The sequence below is a fragment of the Neopsephotus bourkii genome, unplaced genomic scaffold, assembly GCF_033783945.1.
Source record: "Neopsephotus bourkii isolate Nb327-2 ecotype Australia unplaced genomic scaffold, CSIRO-AGI_Nbou_v1 NB_1749, whole genome shotgun sequence".
Lineage (NCBI taxonomy): Eukaryota > Metazoa > Chordata > Aves > Psittaciformes > Psittacidae > Neopsephotus > Neopsephotus bourkii.
The window spans coordinates 9,232,611-9,254,240 of record NW_026902223.1 but is presented as its reverse complement, the minus strand read 5'-3'; the positions used below and the strand labels follow the sequence as shown (position 1 = coordinate 9,254,240).

Here is a 21,630-nt window from a genome sequence, read left to right as displayed (position 1 = left end):
CCCCGTTGGAGCTGGTGGGAGAAATCCTGTGGAAGTGCAAAAACATCCTGCACATTGCAATGGCCTCAATCAGAATTAGCTCACGAGCTGTAACCACTTTGGATTTATTATGTGCAGGACTCCACCAGGGAAAGGGAGGTGAAAGAGGAGGAGCAGCAGAGTTAGGAAGATGGGAACGGAAAATACACCACTGTTCCTCAAAAGAGCATCTTAAACGGGCCCAGGGTGGGCACCACACTGTGTTTGTAGTAAACCACTGTGTCCCTCTCACCACATGGGACTGTAGGTGCGAGCACTGATGCTGCTCCCACCCTGGAGCCACCACAGAGCCCCTGCAGCTCTCCAGGGCCACCCAGTCTGTCTCCATCAGTGGCCACAAGCTGAAAAGGGCGAGCACAAGGTAAATGCATAAAATCCCTCCCCTGAGCCTGCCTGTGCTTGTGGGCATTCACCCCCAAAGGTGTCTGCAGGGCAGGGCTGGCACCAGCACTGCCAGGTCCTGCTGAGGGGGCTTTACCAGCTCAGTGCATCTCCCTTTGGAGCTTCTGCAGTTCCCTCCAGCCATAGGAGTGGACAAACAGCTCCGGATGCCCTGACCACGGCCCCACATGAACCCATCCGTGGCTCTGGAGGACATGGAGCTGTAAATACAGCTGATGATTGCTCCTGCTCCAGCGGGTTTCCCTCAGATCCCTCTCGATCACTGATGGATGTTCCCTAACAGCTCCTAGAAACCTCCTCCCATCACAGCTTGTGCCAGCAGAGCACTGTGGGGCTCACTTCCACCCCAGGTGCATGGTGCAGCCCCTGCCCTGCTGCTCCGGCCCTCCTAAAGCCACCAGCTCCCTGGCACAGGGGGTGAGGGCTGCCCAGGACAAGGCTTCTGGGCTGGGCTGCAGTGATGCTATGTGAGCACCAGCACAACCCCATGCTGCCCACCCTGGACTCAGCACCCTATGTGGAGCCAACACAGCTTGAGAGGGGTGGCCCAACAGCACCCATCAGCATCCGGACCAGAGCCAAGCAAAGCAGGCAGAGGGTATTTTTCTTGCTGGACATGGGTGATTTCACCCCTGGGGCTGTTCTGGCCCTAGAGGGGGCAGCTGCAGACGGAGTCTCTGCAGGGAAAATCCTCCATAGGGTTTTCCCTTACAGACCCTGCTTTCCTGGGCAAGGGCAGGCCCTGGCTCTCCACCAGCCTCTCTGTGCCATCCTCATCCTCCTCCCCAGAGCTTGGGGTTTAGGTAGTGTAGAACTCACTGGTGCTGGCTGGGCTGCAGCAGCTGCAGGAGCAATTGTGGGGCACCTTAGGTACCAGCTCTCTGTTGAGATCAGGCAGGAGATGGAGCCATCAGCAACCCCAGCCCAACCAGCGGCCCTCAACAAGGAGAAAACAGGAGAAGAAACCACTTCAGGGAGCCCAATGGGGAGGAAGAGAAAGACCGTGGGCACCTGAAGTGACATCTGTCACAACCTCCTCATGGAGAGCATGGAGACCGCTGGGCAGGCAGGGATGGATGGGATGGAGCAGGCAGGGATGGATGGGATGGAGCAGGCAGGGCCTGGGGGCTGTGAGTCAGGCCACCAACGTCACAGGCTGCCAGCTCCTGCAATGCTGGAGCCCTGAGAGCCCCCGTGGAGGATGGGAGATGCTGCTGGGGTCCGTGCTCACTGGATGAGATCATAGGAAAGATGCTGCAAGCAGGGACCTGGGAGCTCAAAGCCAGCAGGGGAAGGCAGAGCAAAGCACAGAGGTGCTGCCCTCGTCCCTCAAGCTGCAGTCTCCTGGCTCAGGGAGGGCCAAGTCACAAATGTCAGCAGCTCCGTGGCAAGTGATGCTGAAAGAAAAGAGGTTTTCAGCCCTGAGCAAGTGCTGGGCTGAGGGCAGAGGTGCTCAGGGCTGCAGCAGGGTGCTCAGTAGCAAGTTGAAGACCCCTGACAATGCGAGTGCTTTTCCTCACCTCTTTTCAAGGAGGTTTGTAAGGGGGTTTCTTAATGCCTTCTAAAGTGCAGGCTCATGCAGCAAGGCACCATCAATCAGCCCTCCCTGTGCAGAGCAGTGCTCTCCATCCCTCCCTGTGCAGAGCAGTGCTCTCTATCCCTCCCTGTGCAGAGCAGTGCTCTCCAGTCCCCCCCGTGCAGAGCAGTGCTCTCTATCCCTCCCTGTGCAGAGCAGTGCTCTCCAGTCCCCCCTGTGCAGAGCAGTGCTCTCCATCCCTCCCTGTTCAGAGCAGTGCTCTCCATCCCTCCCTGTGCAGAGCAGTGCTCTCCATTCCTCCCTCTCAGGCTCCCAGGCTGTGCTAGGTGAGAGAGGAAAGAAGCCAAGTGGGCAAGCATCAGCTTCACGCAGTGCCTGCACCATGTCTCGTATGGAAAAACAAATACGGGGGGGAGAGGGGGGAAAGAAAGGGACTGGGCTTTACAATCCAAGTTCCCAAGCCGGGATGGAGCCTGCAGCAGCTCCAAGTGGCTGGAAGCTGCTGGGAGGGCATCCTTGCAGCCCATCCTCAGCAGAGGGCTTTACCCCCCCTTTGCTCAGCACCATGGCTTTGCAAACACAGTTTTCCTTTGCAAACCCCATGCACAAGCACAGCCGTTTGTGTGCAAAGGCACCCATCATCACACAGCCCCCAAAGAGCCTTTTACCTGAGCCCACCACAGCAGCGCTTGTGCCAGGCTCACCGGGGCACACATTCCGTGCTATCTGGAGCGTGGCACAGCAGCACCCATCCCAGTTGGTGAGGGAGCAGGGCCAGAGAAATGCCAACCCCATCTGGCCGTGCCAGGTCGCCCCGCACCGCTGGCGCTGCTCATGTGAATCAGGCACAAACCCTCGCCTTTGTTTTCTCCTGTTTGGGCATCACGAGCGTCCTGGCCTTTGTGGGACAGGAACTCACTGTAGGGTTATTTTGTCTTCATGCTGAACTCTTCCTGGAGATGTCAGCTGCCAGAACGTGTCAGTTCTGCTTCACAGCTCTGCCTCAGCAGCCTGTGGACGTGACAGTGACAAGAAGCAGCATCCTTGGAGGAAGGACTCAATCTGGATGGTTCTCTAGCAAACAAGCGTGGCTGGGCTGAGCTGGTCAATTGGGGTGGCTCCAAAGGGGCCAGGGATGTCCATGGAGGTGTCTGTGGTGGTGGGGACATGTCCATGAGAAACAGCCTCATTCACTGGAGGTGCTCCTGAGTCCAACGGAAGGACACAGCCGTCACAGCTCTATCAAGGGTGGTGGGGTGCTGCCTGCCCACCCCTGGGTTCTCTCACTGCCCTAGGCAATGGGAGGTTGCTGGAGCTAACTGGGTTGCTGTTCCCCAGCCCTGGGCAGGCGGAATGGCAGAGCTGGCAGGGCTTTTGGGAATGAGATGCAGGGGGAGCTCTGCCTGCGGTGCCTGCAGGTATGTGTGCTCATGGGTTCCTTCTCCCCATCCATACTGGGACGATGCTTCCCCAGTGTGAGCCTGCCTACAGAGAGCTGCAGCACTCACCATAGCCCCTGGTGCTCTGGGGCAGGGGTAGGGCAAGGGCTGGTGAAATAAACACGCTTCTGTCTTACCCCTGAGCTTGCAGCAGCCCAAAGTCCCCTTCCCTGGGTTGGGCAGGATCAGTCCCAGTCTCACTGCTTAAGGAAGGGTTTAAAGGGCAGGTCAAGAGGATCACTCCTCTTGGGTATCCAGTCCTCTGATAGCAGCAAAGGCTCCTGCTCTTGTCAAGCACCACAGGGGGATGCTGCAGAGCCCAGCAACGCTACTGCCCACAAAGTGCCCTTGATCCTGCTTGGCTGCAGAGGTTCAGCTCCAGGCCCCTTGTGCCCCCCCTGAGCTGGCTGGAGAGCAGGGAAGGGATGGGAGTCACATCATTAATGGCACAGATTCATGCACAGCGGCCATGGTGCCAGTGAGATGGACCTGAGCACCGAGGTGTCCCCAGGGAGGACAGTGTGCACCTGCAGGGCACCTCAGAGCCATTTGGATGCATTCCTTCCTTTCCCAGCTGGAGAAGACCCCGTGCAGGGTGAGCAGTGTCCCTGCTGCAGCCTTGCACTCTAATTCTCACCCTCAAAGCACGTGAGCAGGGATGCAGTGGTGCTTTGCCTTCCGTGACTCAGTTTACCCTGGAAAACGAAATCCCACTTCTCTTCCCCATGCAGCAGCTCCTGCAGAGGCGTTCAGCAGCACTCAGGGATGGAGCCGGGGCGCTGGAGCTGTGGATTAAAGGCTGGGACTTTGTTCCTTCCCACTTCCCTGCTGTGAAACGCGGAGGCACTTGGCCAGCATCAGCAGCTCAAGCCCCATCCATCAGCTCTGATTAAATACGGACCATTGTTCCGAGCGTGATTGGAAGGGAAGGGGAGGAACACAGGAGCACGCACACAGGTCACTGCACAGGGAAAACAAAGCCACTCGGGCGGTGCAGGAGGTTCTGCCTGCCCCACAGGGTGAGCATGGCCCTGTGTGGGAGATGGAGAGAGGTCGGCAGATCCTGGTGCGATATCAGCATCTCGTCCCAGTGCCACTGGAGTTACACGGGCCTTGATAGAGATGAGACCTGATTTTGAGCATAAAGCAGCTGAAGCAGGTATCTTAGCGCTGCCAGCTCCTCTCTGCTCCACACTGATGCTGGGGGAGGCTGATGGAAGCGGAGTGCATGTCACTCCCCATCGTCAAAGCCATTGAAGAGCCACAGAGCTCTGCTCAGGCGCTCAGGAGCAGCTCTGATGCCAGCACACACCATGTGTGGCAGCTGTGCCCCCAGGCCTATGGGGAAGAGGAGCTCTGAGCCCCCCATCTCACCCCCAGACCCCCAAGTCAGCTCATGCAGTGTCCCCTGCCCTTCGCTACCTGCTTGCAAATGGGCTCTGGGGGTCTTTGTTATTCCCAGCACATCCCCGCTCCTGGCTTAGCTGCAACCTCTGTCCCCATCCCCTCTGCTCTCCAGGGGTGCAGTCACCCCATTGACCACCAGGACAGGGGCCTTTTCTCGGTCTCAGCTGGTTCCCATCTGGAAGGAGGTTCTGCAACCCAGAGCCATGCAAGAGTCACCCCTGTGGGTAGGGCAGGGTGCACCCCAGCAGGCAGCGAGGGTGAGGTCCCGTTTCACAGCTCCCCAACACCAGTTTGCTTCCTTGGAAGCAGACCTCGGGGACACCAGGAGAGCTCAAGGGCCGGGTGGATGCGAGGAGCTGGGAGAGCAGCAACGGAGCTGGGTATGGAGGAGCTCAGCACAACGGTGGCCTTGGGCTGAAGAGCAGGGCTGGCTGCGGCTGATGGGCACTGACAGGGAATGTGTGTTAGGAATGAGGTGTCCTGACAGTGCTGCAGCCCCGGGCTCTGTCTGCAGAGCCCAGACAGCGGCAGCTCCTGCAGTGCTGTCAGGAGCTCTCACAGTGGCACCGGCCCTGGGGATGGGGATGCAGTGAGGGGAGGAGGAGGAGGCTTCGCCCCCAAACCCAAGGGGGGCAGGAGGAGAGGTCTGGGGGAGCCCGAGCAGGACTGGGGCAGGGACCATGCACTGTGGGACCTGGCACATGAAGGGGGAGCATGTGCAGAATGAATGACAGCCTCGTGGTTTTCTGACTGATCCATCCTTTGCACACGCCCTGGAAAGGAAGGAGCAGTCTGACCATAGATGTGGCTACAGCAAACCCCAGCTCAGGGACAACACTGAGGTCAATTTTGCCCTCTGAAGTAAAGGTTTCTTTGTTATTTAAGAACAAGTGGTCACTAGGGATAGGGTAGAGGACTGCGGAGCGGAAGCCCAAGAGTTAAGGCCATACAGCGAGTGGGGAATGGACTTTGATGGGCAGTGACAGGCTGCATCCCGGGGGGTGTTTACAGCATGACATTTCCACACAGTCCAACAAAAGCAGCCCAAACCAGGGGCTGGATTCGGGGCTGTGTCACGGCTGCCTTTGCACAGGGCATGGTGTGAGCAGGGCTTGCAGCAGGGCACGGGCAGGGGAAGCTGCGAACGCTGCTCGGGGACAGGACCCGGGCGCGGGTGATGGGGTCTGAGGCACCACACGGTGATGGCTGCAGCCTGGGAGAGAGGCACCGCGTCCCCAGCCTGAGCTGCAGGGCGGATGCAGGCAGCAGAGGGGATGCTCTGGCCCCGTGGGAAGCTGGAGGGGTGCTCCCTGCGCTCCCATCTCCCAAGTCCGGGGTCACAGGCACCTCCAGCCGGTGCCAGACCCTGCTGCAGGCAATGCTGTGCTGATGCAGTGGGGCTGCTGAAGAGCCGTGTCCCTCCTGACGCTGCCATGAGAAGCCATGTGTCCACTCCTGGCTCCCCAGAGCCCTCCGGTCACCCCTCAGCAGTGCCAGGCTTTCTCTGAGCTTCAGCACAGCTCCTCTCTTCCCTTCACAATGAAGGGGTTTGGACAACGTCAGGACCCTGTGCTGTATTTCGGGGATGCTCTTACCCAATTCTGCCATTTTCTCCAGGAAAAACCTTGCCCATGCATGCCAGGATGTGTATCAGTCACTCAGAGATGCACTATCAGGTACACCCCTGCCAGTCCTCCCCTGGTGAATGCTGTTCTGCCTTGGACCATTCCTTTTCGTGCCTCTTTCACATTCAGCCCCACTGCTCTGTCAGCATCTCTGCCCCCTCATCTGCATCCTGAACCCAGGGCAACAAGACCCATCTTGGGTTTGGGCTCTCATGACCACGTCAGCATCAGGCACACAACCAAGAGCACCCACTGAGCCTGGATTGATGTATTCACTTACAGGGGAACTCAGTGGGGATGATCACAGCCCCCTCCCTGTCCCCAGCCACCTCTGTGGCTGCAGCCTGGCATGGAGGAAGCTCAGCCCCATGTGCAAGAGGCTCAGCCCCACTCAGAGCAGCACGTGGGGAACCAGCTGCCCAATGCACCTTATAACCCCCTCAAAGTGGATCAACACTAATAGGAAGCCACACTCTTGTGTCTCGAGAGGTTAAGGCATGTGCCAGGGCTGAGCTTCCTACATTAATGCCACCATAACGGGCAAAACCAGGCAGAGCCAGGCACTGGGAACACCGGGACCACTGAGCGGGCTGGAGCCCTGCTCCTGCAAGGCCCCTCGGAGCTGCAGGACACACATCTGAGACCCCGGCATCACATATTTCATCTCCCAATGCCCTAAGAGCAAGGCCACAGAGAGCATCACCGGTGTCACCTGAGGAAAAGCCGCGGTGATGGCCCAAAGAGGGGCGAGCTTTGCTCTCCGGCTGCTAATCCCCACCAGGGCAAGATAAGAGATGCTGCAGAGACTCCTCCGAGCCGCAGAGCAGCTGCGCTAAATCCCCTTAGTCCTCAGCAAGGCCTTTGTTTACAGGGATGCTGGATGTTGTTACCCTGCGTGTCCAGTACAGGCTGTTCATGTGCTGCTGCCCACCCCTCCGCAGTGCTGTTCCCCTCGGAGCAGGGGCACAGCAGAGAACAGCAGCTTGGGTCCCCGTTATCAAAGCTGAGGTGACCTCTTTTGCTTGGAAAAGGTGGGGTTTGTGCAGAAGGGATGAGCTGGGGAATGCCTGTGCCAGGGTCAGCTCCCCTTTGCCCCCATGCCCGGCTGCTGTGGGTGACACCAGGGCTGAGCACCCTCACCGAGGGCTGCACAAGTGACATTGGTTTCCAAGAGCGCAGCTCTGGGTTGGATCAGCCCCATCCCTGAGGGAGATCCCATACACTTAACCAGGGCATGCCATGAGGATGCCCTTGGTCCTCCTGAAGCTGTTGGTGATGCCAGCAGGGATCTGCTCCCATTCCTCCTCTGCCAGCACAGGAAGACCCCAAATCCAGCCCTGCTCTCCTCCTCTCTCCCCACTGATGCCCAGTGCAGGGCTATGGGCAAAGCTCAGCCCTGACCTCTTGCAACCAGCTCCTGCAACCTTGCCATTACAGCCTTCCCCATCAACCCCACTTTGCCCTGGGGTTCATTGCGCAGCAAGGAGGCAGTGGGGCAGGAGGCAGGGTTGCTGTGACCCTCTCCAGGGCTGCTCACCCCCATCCGCCCCCCAGAACAGAGCCAAGCCACAGCTTGTCCCTGCTTGGGGTGGGATGTACCCCGCGGTGGCCTCACCAGTGCTGGGAACAGGCTCCATCCGGTGACACGCTGTTCCAGACAGCGGCCCCACGTATGGATGATCCATCTATGCATCGGGAGGGCTGCGGCCCCCCTAAAGTGGGGGTGGAAGCTGTAGGGTTCAGGTTTCTCCTCTCACCTGCCTCTAAATCAAAGGACATTCGGATTTAATCCCTGGGAGAGGTTTAACCCTCTCCTGTGTGGCTGGGTGCCCCCATCCCTGGCCAACCCCTGCTACAGGCAGTGGGGCCAGCCCTCTCCTCCCCACTCCCATCTTTGCCTGCTCTCTTGTCCAGGGTTCATTCCATATGGGAGCAGTGAGGCCTCACCGCTGGCCCCTGCCCGTGGTGGTGAGCAGCTGGGGACACGGTGTCTGTGGGGTTTCTCATTACTGGCTGCTTCCTGCTCCCCTCCCCACCCGAACACCAGCAGCACCGCTGCAAACGCAGCCGCTCGCACGTACACCATGAATATAACCATGGGCAGAAGCAGGAGGCAGAGGCACAAGCAGGTGGTGTGGGGTGGAAGCATCCTGCTGCCATGGGCTGCCCCTGTGTCCTGTTATGGGGTGCTTGGGCATTGCAGGAGTCAGTCCACATATGAGCAGCTCCATCAGCGCCCAGCAGCTGGCCCAGCTCATGGAGAAGAGTCACGGTGCTGAGAACTGTTTGCTACCCCGTTTATAACGATGCCTGTGAGCAATGGGCAAGGCACACGCTCCCAGCAGCCAGGAAAGCATTCCCCTCCATGTCACTGGGTTACTGGGGCACCACGTCAGGGACTGGAGCCATGCCCAGCACCCGCTGCTCCTCAGAGAGCATTGCTCCATCCCCTCTGAACCGTGACAACCAAGATAGCTGCTCCCCAAAGCCACGTCCAGAAGCAGCACGGGCTGTTCCTCAGGTGTCTCAATGGGGCACATCTCAGCGCTGCAGTGGGGCTGGGTCTGGCAGCAGAGCTGGGCAGCAGTGGGAGAGGTTCCTGTGCTCTTTTGGGTTCCAGCCTCGCACAATCCCTTCAAGGCACCAAGCACAGGGCTTTGCCCGTGAAGCAAGAGTGGGTATTTGTAAAAGATGCTGCAGAACCTGGCAGAACGTTAGGGCCTGGTTTGGGAGAGCTCCATCGGCTGGTTCAGGAGCATGGGAATAGGGTCCATGATGTCCCACGTCGCAGGATGCACACAGCAGTGGGAGGGAAGAGGGATACTTGTGCAGAGCCCAGTTTCTCCCTTATTAAGTGCTGCTGGCTCTTCCCAGGAGCAGGGGTCCAACCCCCTCCTCTGCCCCCATCCCTGCTCCTGCTGCTGTTCCCCAGTGCTTCCATGGTGGGAAGCAGCAGTGTGTGCACCCCAAACCTCCCTATCTTGGCTGTTGAAGGCTGCCCAGCCCAAGGGGGCTGCACTTAGGCAGGAGCTGGCCGGTGTTTCAAGCCCAGCTCATGGCTCTGTCCGAGCTCTGCACTCATTGGGACCTTGGGGACCACCCTCCAGGGTATCCAACCACTCTGTGGCTGATGCTTTGGGGTAAGGGTGACCAAGAACCCTCTTGTATATCCCCAAGCACCCCTTGTTCCAAATCTGCCTGCGAATGGCAGCTGTGGGGCTCCACCTGCCCCAAACCCACCCCAGCTTCTCCATGCCCCATCCCAGCTCCTGCCCATCGTTGCTGTCATTCCCCCATCCTTCCCTCACTGCCTGCACTCCTCTACCAGCAGCTCCCTCCCTTCCTCCCTCCTCAGGCCGTCACCGTCCCTTCTGCAGGCACAGAGCCCAGGGCACCACGCTCCAGTCCCCACGGGTACAGCACATGCCCTTGGTGCAGGACCCAACTCTCCCACCCAGTTACTGAACCCTGCATGGATCCTGGCTGCTCCCTGCTGAAGCCAGGAGCCATCTCATCGGACCAGTGCACAGCTAAGGGATGCAGAGCTTTGCTGTAGGACTCAGCCATGAGCATCCCCAGCTCCCAGTGTCCATCAAGGGCCTCTGAGTCTTTCCCTGGGGGAAAACCAGGCCGAAATAATGATGTTTGTGTAATCCCTGACTCAAGCTGGCCAAGCCTCCCTCGGAAAACACAGTTTTTAGGAACATCATTCCGGGTACAAAAGGCTGAAGTGGGAAACAAGTCACTGCATTCATCCTTCCCTGATTTCTCCCCTTCATTGCACACAGTCCCCCTGTGCTTTGCTTTCCCTGCTGCCAGTGGACAGAAGCTAATAGGGAACGAGATATTCATGCAAAAGGCCTTTGGAAATATTCATTGCTCATCTCTTAACAAGATTACCCCTGAAATCCTCCATTGCTCTGAGGGAGATTTAAAACCTTTCAGGCTCTCGGTAACCATAGCAGCACAGATGTGAAAAGGAAGGGGAGACAACTGATGTGAAAAATCACTGGGGATGTGCAGACAGGCTGCGTGCGGCTGCAGCGTGGGGCTGCTGCTCTGCAGCACACTCCTTTGTCTCACAGAGCCAGGGCTGGCTCTTCACCTTGGCCCCACCATGCAGGACACATCCACTCCCAACAGGAACGACTGCAGACGGTGGTGGTGATGGAGTAGTAGTGACCCAGTGCTGGCTCCCAGGGCACCAGGGTCACCTTCCCGGGCACTGTTTGGGAGCCCCTCCATGGCTGGCGTTACTGCTTGGTGTTCCCAGTGTGCCCATCAGCTCGCAGCTCCTTTCCTGCAGGTGCTGGCAGCAGCAGGGATGGTTTAGAGCCAGGCCCAGGTTTGGAGCCCAGGGTCCCTGTTCCCTCCTGCCTCTTCTTTTACCTTGGGCACCGTTTCTGCACCGGTAAGAGTGATGGGTGCTGCTGAGGTTGAACAGATCCATGTTTTGAGGCCCTTTGGAATAAAATACTGGGAAAGAGAGCAGCAGTGAGGGCATTGCAGAGGCCCCCAGCACATCCTGAGGGCTGGCTGAGCCCTGCAGAGCTTCACCATAGCTGTCTGGGAGGACCTCAGGAAACCCCTTTCATCTCCTTTCCCAAAAGCCTCCATCACTTTGTCCATTTAAGCACAAAGAGGCATTAACCCAAGTCTTTCCTAGTTAAAAAAACTGGGGTTTGGCTTTACACAGCTTCCAAAGCTGGGGTGAGGTGACTTGTCATGCCCTTCTCTGTCGTCATCTTCAGTTCTTCATTCCCACTGATGCTGGTGATACACCAGGCACCAACCTGTGGTCACTGCTTTGTTCACGTGCCTAAACGCAGCTCATCCATCCCTTCCCCTGGTCTTTGGCTCACATAAGGTCCTATAGATGGGCCATTACATCTTCCGTGTCCTCAGCATCTTCTAACTCCTGAGGCTCAGTCCTCAGCGCTCCTACAGTGTGACAACAACTGGGGAACTTAGAGGCAGGAATAATTCTTGTGAAAAGGGCTTTTGGAATCAACAGGCTTAACTCAGCCAGAACCAAAAGCTGGAGCTTTGCTATGGAAAGAAAACCGACTGCATCTAAACTACACAAATGGGTCCAAAGCTAGGAAAAACCCATGCACGCACAAAGGTAAGAAGATAAAACTCATTTTAGCTCTTGAGCAAGTTCCCTTTGTGTTTGCACTTGGCATAAATCAGCTTCTGAACCAACCGTAGCATGAAATAGGGACGGTGACTGCTGAGGAAACACGGGGCAGCCTGTACCTCTATGAGCAAACTCCCTTCCAGAGCTGATGCCCATCCACGCGGAGACGGGCATGGGCACACATCCCACCTCTTGGCCTGATGAACCCAGCAGCCCTTGTGGGGTTTCTCTGAAGCAGGTCACAGCCGGTGCTCCTGCCCATGACCCTCAGCATCGCAGGGGCCCTGATGCATCGCTTCATGGAGATCTTGTTTGCCCCTCAGGTTAAATCAGTCACAGAGCAACGGGCAGCTGAATGTGCCTGTTCTGACACACGGGTTTCAGGGAGAGCTTTGCTTCCCCTCAGGTCAAATATCTCATGGGTCCAAGGAAGAGCTGGGGGCGTTTGCAGCACCCCTGTGTGAGAACAAGTCCCCAGGTGCAGGTGAGTGTAAGAAACACCGTGGGTGACATCGGGCAGCTCCTGCCATGTCCGGCCATGAGCCACCCAATGGGCGAGGGACCACTGCCGAGCAGGGATGCTGCCAGCAAGCCCATGCCAAGTACCACAGGTTAATCCCCAGGGAGCACAGGAGGGCAGGGCAGCCTGCGCAGCGTGACGGCTGCACCGCTGCCGGCTCCCTGGCGCTACTGACAGTGGCGAGAGATGCAAGTGCAATGTGCAACGCAGCGCGGTGCTCCCCAGGGCTGCAGTGGCTTCCCAGGACTGAGCTCCGCGGATTGGCCCGGAGCACCCCACTCTCCTCCCTCCCTGCCCTCCTCCTTCAGCACCCACAACCCACGGAGATTGGACGGCCGGGTGCCACATGGCAGAGGGGAGGCAGGATACAAAACGAGCTGGACCTGGGCACTGCAGCGGCAGAGCAGCCGGGAGAAGTTTGCAGGGAGGTGGAACCAAACTTCCCTGCCTGCAACGAGCCGGTGCCGGGGAGGACAGACAGAGGGACAGGCACCGGGGCTGCGGCCATCCAGGGAGCCCTTTGAGGTGAGCACCAGCGGCGGAGCATCCTGTCCCCTCTGCGCCATGTCCCTGGTGGTGAAGGAAAAGAACCACGTGCGGTTGGTGTTCTTGGGTGCTGCCGGCGTGGGCAAGACAGCCCTCATCCGCCGCTTCCTGATGGACACCTTCGAGCCCAAGCACCGGCGCACGGTGGAGGAGCTGCACAGCAAGGAGTACGAGGTGAGCGGGGCCACGGTCAAGGTGGAGATCCTGGACACCAGTGGCAGCTACTCCTTCCCGGCCATGAGGAAGCTCTCGATCCAGAACAGCGATGCCTTCGCCCTGGTCTACGCCGTAGATGATGCCGAGTCCTTTGAGAGCGTCAAGAGCTTGCGGGAGGAGATCCTGGAGGTGAAGGAAGACAAATTCCCTCCCATCGTGGTGGTCGGCAACAAGGCAGAGAGCGGCAGCGAGCGGCAGGTGCCGGTGGAGGATGCTCTGTCGCTGGTGGAGCTGGACTGGAACAGCCGCTTCGTGGAGGCGTCGGCCAAGGACAACGAGAACGTGCTGGAGGTGTTCCGGGAGCTGCTGCAGCAAGCCAACCTGCCCGGCCGGCTCAGCCCCGCGCTCTGCAAGAGGAGGGAGACGCTGCCCAAGGAGCAGGCGCTGAGGCCTCCCATGAACAAGACCAACAGCTGCTCCGTGTGCTGAGCCCCGCGCCCCGCGGCAGCAGAACCGGCTGGAATCTCAGGTGGGCTGGGAGGGGAGAGGAGCTGCCCCGGCCAGAACCAACCCTGCTGCCTCCAACCTCTTCCCTCCTCATCCCCACCCTGCCCAGTGGGACTGGGGAGAGCTGGAGATGAGCAGGAGGAGGGACTCGGAAGAGATGCTGGATGCTGGGGGGGGTGTGCGGGGAGAGGGCCTGAAGAGGCAGGAGGGGTACCAGGGATACAGGCAGACAAGCAGCGGGGCTGTGTCTGTGCCCATCAGAGGTGGGCATCGTGCTGCTGCCTCGCACCTGGGTCTCATCCCGGTCTGTGTCACCTCACCCCAAGCACTCCATGTGCAACCTCCTGGCACGTCTGCAGTTACAGCAGGTCTGGTGTCCAAAGTGGTTCTGGGTTTGTACCTGGGTGTAGAGCATGTGATAGGGCAGTCTGTGCACCTCTTGAAGTCTCTCTTTCTTTTCTTCTTCCATCTTTAAGCATACCTAATAAACACATTGCTTCAAAATGTCCGGGTTTCTTTCTGTTGTACTTCAAATGCTGCAGTGCCCAATATCAGGGGGTTATGCTCAGACCCCTGATCACTGAGGTTCACAGGATCCCAGCCTGGTTTGGGTTGAAGGGACCTTAAAGCTCCTCCAGCTCCAACCCCTGCCGCAGGCAGGGACCCCTTCCACTGGAGCAGCTTGCTCCAAGCCCCTGTGTCCAACCTGGCCTTGAGCACTGCCAGGGATGGGGCAGCCACAGCTTCTCTGGGCACCCTGTGCCAGCGCCTCAGCACCCTCACAGGGAAGAGCTTCTGCCTAAGAGCTCAGCTCAGTCTCCCCTGTTCAAGTTTGCTTTTCCCTCCTCCATGCTCACCTGGAGCCCTGGGGGAGCCTCCCCAGCTCTGCAGCCTCCCCGGCAGCATCAGGACATTGATTTGGTGTTGAGATTTTCCTGACAATTGAACCCCTGCAGTTTCCAGCAGGCAGGAAGGGCTACGGTTCAAAGTGCTCCTATCACATCCAAGCGCAGAAAAGGCAGCTGAGGCACTGAAACAGAAACCATAAACACAGTACAAGGAGATACAAAAGGAGTGAGAGACGGGCGCCAAAGGGCAGTATTCACTGTGCTTTAGCATGCACTGCACTGATTTACTCTCCTCACACAGCCCATCCCTGCTGTAAGGAGCATTTATCCTGCTCAGCAGCCACCCAGACACAATAAAGACATTCAAGAGTGATGGGTTAAAGTCACCCACCCTGGTCCAGACCCAGGGCAGCCGGGCACTCAGGGGCCCAGCCCTGCAGCATGCTGTGTCCCTGCTCACCCTGGCCATGCAGGATGGTGAGGGATCAATCCCATGATCTCAGCCCCTTGCCAAGCTGGGCAGAGGAGCTGGTGCTGGCAGGGAGCACCCAGCCTTCCTGTGGGCATCCCTTACTGGGGCACCCTGCAGCCACCTCCCTATGGGCACTGGTACAAGGGCAGGACAATCCCTCCTCCTGCAGCCTGAGGCAGGGTGAGGCCAGGGGCAGGCAGTGGGGAAGCATCCATGGCTCAGGATGGCCTCAGCGCTCTCCACCTCACAGCCATGAACCTCGTGCTGCTCACCCAGCACCTCAGGGGTGTGCGGGGCAGAGCCCGGTCCTGGGGAAAGAGGACTCCTGCCTGCAAGGGATGAAACACAGGGAACATTCCCCTTCGGCGGCTGACCCAGTGCAGTGGGGACAGGGATGCTGCACTGGGCCTTTTGGGTTACAATATGATGCTCAGAAGAAGCACACCACCACCCCTTTGCAGTGCATGACCAGGAAGCTGGGGTGAGCAAGGCTTCCTACCAGCACCCTCCTGCCTGCTTTGGTCCACAGGAAGGGCTATGAACAGCTCCTCATGCCCTGGTGAGGTCCCAGCTCGCCTCCCCCCCGGCTCCCTGAGCTCCCCATGCCCACCACTGGCTCCCCTGGCAGAGCAATAACCCCTGGGTGATCCAGGCCTCCCCACTCCCAGCCATCCCTGGCCCATGACCCACGGGGAACAGCAAACACTGGTGCTGAGATGCTGACCGGGATGCTGGAGCTGCAGAAGATGCAGAAACAGAGATGCTGGAGCTGCAAGAGATGGAGGCCAAGATGCTGGAGGTGCAGAAGATGCAAAGACCGAGGTGAAGGATGTGCAGGGAGCCTCTTGAAGAGCACACCTCCATGTGCCGCTGCAGTACTGGGCTCGAGCAGTCAGTGGAGCCTTTGGAGGTGCTCACCCAAGGCCTGCCCGCCTTATACAGCCCCCTCCTGCCCCTCCGGCCCTGCCAGGGGCGGTCCCAAGTGGGGATGAAGGGCAGGGATGCTGCTGGGATGAGGGGCAGAGCTTCCCAAGCCTTTTGTCTCTCACCTGCACAACCTCCTCTCTGGGGCATTGCAGGTTTGGGGTTGGTGTCTTGCAGCACTCACCTGAAGTCCTGTTGCATGGAGCTGCTTGGCTGGGGTTACACACAGCTGGGGTTACACACAGCTGGGGTGATGGGTTACACACAGCTGGGGTTACACACAGCTGGGGTGCTGGGGTTACACACAGCTGGGGGTTACATACAGCTGGGGTTACACACAGCTGGGGTGATGGGTTACACACAGCTGGGGTGCTGCGTTACATACACCTGGAGTGATGGGTTACATACAGCTGGGGTGATGGGTTACACACAGCTGGGTTGATGGGTTACACACAGCTTGGGTGCTGGGTTACATACAGCTGGGTTGATGGGTTACACACAGCTTGGTTGATGGGTTACACACAGCTGGGGTGCTGGGGTTACACACAGGTGGGTTGCTGGGGTTACACACAGCTGGGGTTACACAGAGTTTGGGTTACACACAGCTGGGGTTACACAGAGCTTGGGTTACACACAGCTGGGGTTACATACAGCTGGGGGTTACACAGAGCTGGGGTGATGGGGTTACATACAGTTGGGGTGATGGGTTACACACAGCTGTGGTGCTGGGGTTAGGAAGCATTTGCCATGCAGGGAGAGCCTTTAAGGTGCCTGTTCCGCAGGCAGGGCTGCAGAGCACCCGAGCCCTCAGCCCGTGCCACCCCTGGGGCACCGCGTTTCGCTGTGCTACCAAAAGGCAAACGAAGCAGCCCGGGGGGAGCCCCTGGTGCCTGCCCCAGCGCTGTCCTCCGCCGCGCTGCGAGCTCTGCCCCGCTTCCCCCCGCCCTGCTGCGAGAGAAGGGCGAATGCGCTGAGCGGGGCTAAAGCCAGGCAGGTTTTGTGCCCGCGGTGCGGGTGCAGCCTGTGCCCCACAGCAGAGTGCGGCCGAGGGGCGCTCGGGGGCCGCTGGGTCCCAGGTGGGTGCCGGGCAGCTCTGTGTGCGCAGCGGGATGCGGGGCAGGACCAAGCCCCTGCAATTTCGTTTCCTTTCAACACGAAGGAAATGGGGGCTGGACCCGGAGATCTTCAGCTCAGCTCTGCCCCGGGGGGCTCCGTTAATGCGGCCGGGAGCACTCGCAGCCCCAGGCACGGCTCTTGGGCTCCTTGGGTCAGGGGCACGGAAGATGAAAGCGCTCTCACGTCCAGAGCAGCAGCTCCAGCATGCGGAGGGAGGATGCCTGCGATCATGGCCCCAGGGGCAAGCGGTGCAGCGCTGTCTCCGTTAACGTGAGGCTGTTGCAGTGCCCTGGGGCACAGATCCAGGGAAAGCCTTGGTCTGGATGAGCCACACGCAAGCACCTCTGTCCCCAGGACGGCATCGACAGAGCGGGCAGCAGCAGCAGCCCTCGCGTTCATCACCCTGCTCCTCCGGGTGAACCAGCGGCAGTTTAGGCCTGAGCTGGTTTTTCACAGGTGTTTGATGTGCACAGGGCTCTGGTGCTGCGGAAGGGAGGTGAGCAAGGCAGCCCCTCTGCTCTGCTCTGCTCTGTGTGCGGTGCTGGGGTCCTCAGCATGAGAGGGACATGGAGCTGTGGGAGCAAGTCCAGAGAGGCCACGAGGTTGATCAGGGGCTGGAGCAGCTCCTGTATGGAGACAGGGTGAGAGCTGAGACAAAGGAGGCACAAAATGTAATCAGTTCTAAGTAACTAAGTTTGATGGCTTTGTAATGGACAATAACTGCGGTGCTTGAAGGTCGTTGGTGTAGTTTTAGGTCCTTAGGACCTCAGTACAGAAAGTGTTAAGAAAAGCAGAATAGAAAAAAGGGACCTGGGGATGGAAGCAGTTAAACTAGCTGTTAAGTAGAAGGACAGGGTGATTGCTATGTCTGTGGTGTTAATTACCCCGGTGCTTCAAAGGCTGCCAGAGTGATGAAGATCGTTGGGAGAAGTAAAGGACCCTCGGAGACCAGCACCACATTCTGGTACCATGCGGGAAACTTTCTGGAAAATGATGTAAACCATATGTAGCCTCATGAATATGTATGTATGCCCAGGGACTACCTAAGGATGGCTTGTATAGCAATACGGGGACACACATTAGGAGGAGTTATCCCCCGTGTCTCTGGGAACCGCAATAAAGAATACCTGCTTGTCAGCTTGAAACTGTTGGTGAGTTTGTTCCTGGAGTTTTCTCCGAATCAGAGCATTGGGGTTGTTCAGCCTGGAGAAGAGAAGCTGCGTGGGGACCTCAGAGCATCAGTATCTATGCAGTATCTATGCTGGAGAGGGACTCTTCATCAGGGACTGTAGCAATAGGAAAAGGTGTGATGAGCTCAAACTGAAACAGTGAAAGCTCAGGTTAAAGTAGGGGGAGAGCTACAAGCCCCCATGTGCCTGATGGGTGCTTGGCGCTGCTCAGGCCCTGACTGATGTGAAGCACGAACACTTAAACCAAGGTCACCGCATCTGAAAGCAAAACATCTCAAAGCATCCTGTCAGCGCGGCGTGTCCTTCGGCCTCTTGCTGAGGGAGCCTCGGGCGGCGGCTGCTGCTCGGAGCAATTCGCTGTCGCCATCTCGTGGGCAAAGTGAGAATTGCAGCGGGGGGAGGCCTTGCTCCCGGTTCCTGCTGCAGCAGGGAGGCTGCCCTGGGCAGAGGTGGCTGCTGGTCCCCAGCGATGCTCTGCATCCCGACTGATGCTCCATGAACACACAGGAACGGGGACGACGCCAGCGAACAACCAAGGAAGGACTGAGCACTGCTCATGGAAACGGCTCTGAAAGAGAACTCACCCGGGCTTTAGGCAGTGTCCAGCTCCTCCTGAGGGACATTGCGCTGTCTGGAGCTGCTTGTGTGAGAGGAAGATGTCAGTCTGCGGCACCCGGAAAGCCCAGCGGCAGTCAGCATCGATATTACTGTTCCTGTGAACCCTTCGGACACCCACAACCCACCTTCCCGGCTAGAAGAGGCTGCAGGAGCTCAGGGCAATGCGTGCTGCAGCGCTGGAAGCATTCCCAAAGAGGATTTACAGCACGTTGCCCTGTAACTGACAGCTCAAGCGAGAGGGAGGAAGCGCAGAGCTTTGCTTTTTCAAAATGAAAGCCTCCATTTAGGAGATGGAACGAGTCTGTAAACACCTGAGTTTGTGTCCTGCTTCTTTCCAGGGCTAAGGATGCAGGCAGCCTTCAGGGAACACCACGCAAGCTCCTGAACGGGCCTTAATAAAACAGGGCTTACCCAGGCAGGAAAAGAGAGGAAAAGTGGGGTTTGCTCTCCTGAGCCAGGTGCTGCCAGCAGTGAATGGGCAGCACCTCGTCCCAGCCTTGGGAATGCAGGCTTTTCATTACAGCTCTGCCCATCCCTGTTAAGGCTCCGGCCCTCAATCACAGGGCAGCAAGATCCAGTGGTGCCTGCTCTGCTGGAAGCCCCCACCTCCCCTTTGTCACCACCCTGCAACCAGTGGGGAGAAGCCGAGGTGCTTGGAGGTGATTTCCTTGTGCTGCAGACCATCAACTCCTAGCCTGTACCACGATGTAAAAGACTGGATAAATCCTCTAACATGGCATTCCCTCCAGAGCCCATGCAGGACAGAAGTCAGACACATGAGCGATGCCTCTGTGGTCCTACCACTGACTGCAAGGTGCTTTTAAGGCTCCATCAATCGCTTCCTATGCCAGCTAGAATTCTGCAACTGAAATGCCCTGTATGGACGGGAACACCAAGAATAAGCCATGTGGGAAATGTGGCCTTTGGCCTCCTCGATCATTGGAGATACAAAGGGAAAAGGAGACTTCTTCAGCCCATTCAAGTTCACTTCAGGGAAGTTTCTGAGATGTGAATCGCTGATGTTTTAGCATTTACCTGGATTCTATAAAAGACATTGAACAATCAGTTTCTGAACCACACAGCTATAAAAAGCACTCTCATCTTGGAGATATCTGTACTGAAAGACACAATCTGCCACCTATGTGATCGGTTTGGATTGTTTTGGATTGTTTTTTCCTCTTCCCTTTCCTCATCCAAGGACAAAAGCAAAACTCACTTCACTGTGTCTTAAACTTCTTATCACGAGGGTTTAGTGCTTTGTGCTTCATCTCCACTAACCAGTGACCAAATAGGGTTCTGCTGCAGGCAAAGCATCAGCTTCATTCTGCATCAACCCCAGTTTTAGTCTCTAATTGAAAGCAGCAGCACCCACGGTCCAAGGCCTGGTGCTGGGCTGGAAGTTGCTGATCCCAACAATGCTGAAGCACCCTGGGGAAATGATTGAATCTGCTCCTAACTCCCATCCAGGCTATTGAGTACATTCACAGAGCAGGAGGCAGCAAAAGCTTAAAATGCAGTGCAGGGAGACAGCACCGTGTAATAACCATGCTGAGAAGCAAGAAATAAGGGATAGTAGACTAATAGAGTAGCTTTAAAGCCACTCTTACTACATGCTCCTGTTTTCATACTGGTGGTATTAAGAAAACCATCACTGAGCCAGAGCTACCAGGGAAAACCAATTTGTTGGCTCCTTTGTGGTGCTTTAACCTTAATTTGAGCAATTTTGAGCTGCCTCAGGAATGAAACTCACCCACAAACCAACTCCATCCTCACACACTTCCTTCTAGCCCTGTCCCTGTGTTCTCACCCTCCGTACCAGCTACATCCTGCTTGTGATGCTGCACGCTTGGAGGTGTTGGCAAAGGGCAGCTCTCCCCATCCTGGTAGTGTCTTGGAAGCTGTTCAGCAATGAAAGCATCACAAGGTAATCAATCAGAGCTATCTGCCAATTTGCACTCTCCCTGCAGGCTGTTCCTGCTCAGCGATGGACATTGATGTCTGTCCCCCCTTATGTATTTCAGGTATTTAATGCTTGGGCTGAGTCTTCTACCAAGCACAGTTATATATTATGTATTTCTGAGTAGGGAACCTGTATAGTTGACACTGGTAGAAGGGGCAATGCTTTACCTGCAGGATAACCATCTCTGCCTTTATCAGAAAGTTTCCTGTCATCTATTAGGAGAAAAGAGAAGAGTGCCAAGAAAAGGCAGAAAAAGCAGGTTCCCACTTGAAATCAGATAAAAATAATGAAAACTCTGTGGGTTTTTTTTCATGCTCCTGTGGTGTAAAGCAGCAAAGCATCACTGTGAACCATGAATAATGCAGCCAAAACAATGAGACCTACTGCAAAAATGAGAAGGGAATCTGCGCCTTCCCAGCGCCATCGGTAACCCAGGCTGTTAGTCTGCTTGCATACATCCTTTGGTATAGACTAATTGAAGATGAATTAAGAAGTGGGAAAGGCTCCAGGAGATAAAACTGCAGAGCAGTTACAGAGGAATGTCCCACACCTTTGAATATTACCAAGCCCATTCCCCTGAACAAAATGGAACATTGAAACCAAGCAACTCTTCCATTAACTCTGGACAGGTACAGGTGTGGTCCAAGGCAAACCACCTTTACTAATCACAGTATTCGCTGAAAGCAAAGCAATCTGATTGTGTTTCAGACCATTTTTAATAACCCTGAAATCATGACTGCACTGGGACCACGGTTTCATCAGAGAAAATCTACAAGCAACTTGTTTCCAATGCATCTGACAGTGAAAAAACCCAAACGCCGGTGGCACACACACGCAGGACCAAGTGTTGTATTCGTTCTTAATGAAGCATCTTCATTAGAGAGAAGATAACGCTGGGAGCGTGAGGGGTTCCAAATGGTCAGCTCGACTGCCTTTGCACAGGCTGGATTGGCCGCTGGAGGATGGAGTCTGGCAGCTTGCAGCAATGGTTAACCTGAGCGATTGGGTGCATCCGCTGGACAGACACCCAGACCCCACTAGAACATGGGCATGAGCGGTGCCTCTCCTGTATTCCAAGTGCACGTGCGTGTGACTGGAAGAGATCCCTTTGGATGGAGGGGGAATGTGAGAGGACAACAGTCGGGCTGCTCCCGTAGATGTTAAGGTTTCATGGGTACGTCACT

General features: G+C 57.0%; 1 protein-coding gene across 1 annotated transcript; it reads left to right on the top strand.

The window, feature by feature from the left end:
* Positions 1-11,922: 11,922 nt before the first annotated feature.
* LOC133225241 (GTP-binding protein Rhes-like) lies at positions 11,923-13,488 on the top strand. Its single transcript, XM_061377435.1, has one exon. It carries the CDS (start codon positions 12,296-12,298, stop codon positions 13,298-13,300), a length of 1,005 nt encoding a protein of 334 aa, XP_061233419.1. The 5' UTR covers positions 11,923-12,295; the 3' UTR covers positions 13,301-13,488.
* The last annotated feature ends 8,142 nt before the right edge of the window (positions 13,489-21,630 follow it).

Excerpts from the sequence above, each read along its gene's own strand:
- LOC133225241 (XM_061377435.1), top strand. The coding sequence starts at position 12,296 with ATGCAAGTGCAATGTGCAACGCAGCGCGGTGCTCCCCAGGGCTGCAGT.